Here is a 1,247-nt window from a genome sequence, read left to right as displayed (position 1 = left end):
GGGATCGAACCTGCATCTCTCATGTCTCCTGCATTGGCTGGTGGGTTCTTTACCACTAGTGCCACCTGGGAACCCCCCAAATAAATTTATTCTTAGCTCAGCTGTTAAAAAGGCTGAAGCTGCAGTTTCTCAACCCCTAATGCAAAGGTTTGTTTGGGAACATCCAGCAGCCACCTTAAACTGAGTGCAAACTAATGTGCAAGGGATGAGTGACTCCTCCCTAAAAAAAAGAGAGGAGGTTAGAAACCACTGCCCTAGAAAAAGGCACATAAGTAATCAGCCTTAAAGAAAAGGAAATTAGATGTGAAAATATCTTCTGAGCACTTTGTAAATCATACTTTTCTTCCTTATTAAGCTGTCGATGGGTCTCTAAATCAGAAAGAATTCAGTGGATGTGGTTACATCCTCTTTCTTCCATGGCTGTAGACACATTAAGGTGAAAAGGACTGGGAAGTTCAGGTCTCAACGTCCCTGTGCCTGAGTTCTATAAGATCATGACTAGGGTCTGCCTGTCTGTTTTTCAGCCAACAACTACATGGAATCTAAGTGTCAGGCTGTCATCGAAGAACTGCGTAAGTGTTGTGCTCGATATCCCAAGGGAAGATCTCTCATCTGCTCAGGATTTGAGAAAGAAGAGAAAGAAAAGCAGACACTGAAGTGCACACCACAGTAAAGTTCTGCCGAGAACCAAAACGCTGCTCTACGTTTCCACCATGCGGGTTTTATTTATCCTCCTGACTCTTTCTTCAGGCCAGGTAGCAGCAAATATCCAATGAAAAAGTCAACTATAAAAGTTAATATGCCATCTATGCAGAACAAATATAAATATATTGAACAAATGTGTAGAATGGGATAAAACAGCTGCTAAAATAAATCTTTTCAGTGAACATTTTTGGTTTGATATATGTGATGTTTTGCTTTCTTGTTACTAAAGGCAGACTTGACTGCTTGTTTGAAAGGTGATAATGGAGGGTCAAGTGTCAGTAGAAAAGCAGGCAAGCTGGGGAGGAGGTGGACTCTTGTCCTCACTCCAATTCTGAAGATTCTGATCAGCCATGACAGTTTTTAAAGGGAAAAGGGGGAAGAATCTCAGGGAATCATTTAAGCAGGAGGTTGGCTTCTGCATCCTTCTCCTTTGTGTGCAGACTAGCTGACTCTTCAGATGTTATCTTATTGGCAGGATTACTTATGGGGGCTACTGGGGGTGGAGGCCTACCTACTTCTGTCTAGGAAAAGAATCAACAAGT

At 42.2% G+C, this 1,247-nt stretch overlaps 1 protein-coding gene across 1 annotated transcript; it reads left to right on the top strand.

The window, feature by feature from the left end:
* The first annotated feature begins 205 nt into the window (after nucleotides 1-205).
* Nucleotides 206-887, top strand: CMC4 (C-x(9)-C motif containing 4). The gene is made up of 2 exons (XM_010850397.1): nucleotides 206-238; nucleotides 503-887. Exons 1-2 carry the CDS (start codon nucleotides 206-208, stop codon nucleotides 671-673), a joined length of 204 nt encoding a protein of 67 aa, XP_010848699.1. The 3' UTR covers nucleotides 674-887.
* The last annotated feature ends 360 nt before the right edge of the window (nucleotides 888-1,247 follow it).

This window comes from Bison bison, unplaced genomic scaffold, assembly GCF_000754665.1.
Source record: "Bison bison bison isolate TAMUID 2011002044 unplaced genomic scaffold, Bison_UMD1.0 scf7180017851300, whole genome shotgun sequence".
Classification (NCBI taxonomy): domain Eukaryota; kingdom Metazoa; phylum Chordata; class Mammalia; order Artiodactyla; family Bovidae; genus Bison; species Bison bison.
The sequence above is the reverse complement of the archived record's forward strand: the minus strand, read 5'-3'. Positions and strand labels throughout refer to the sequence as shown.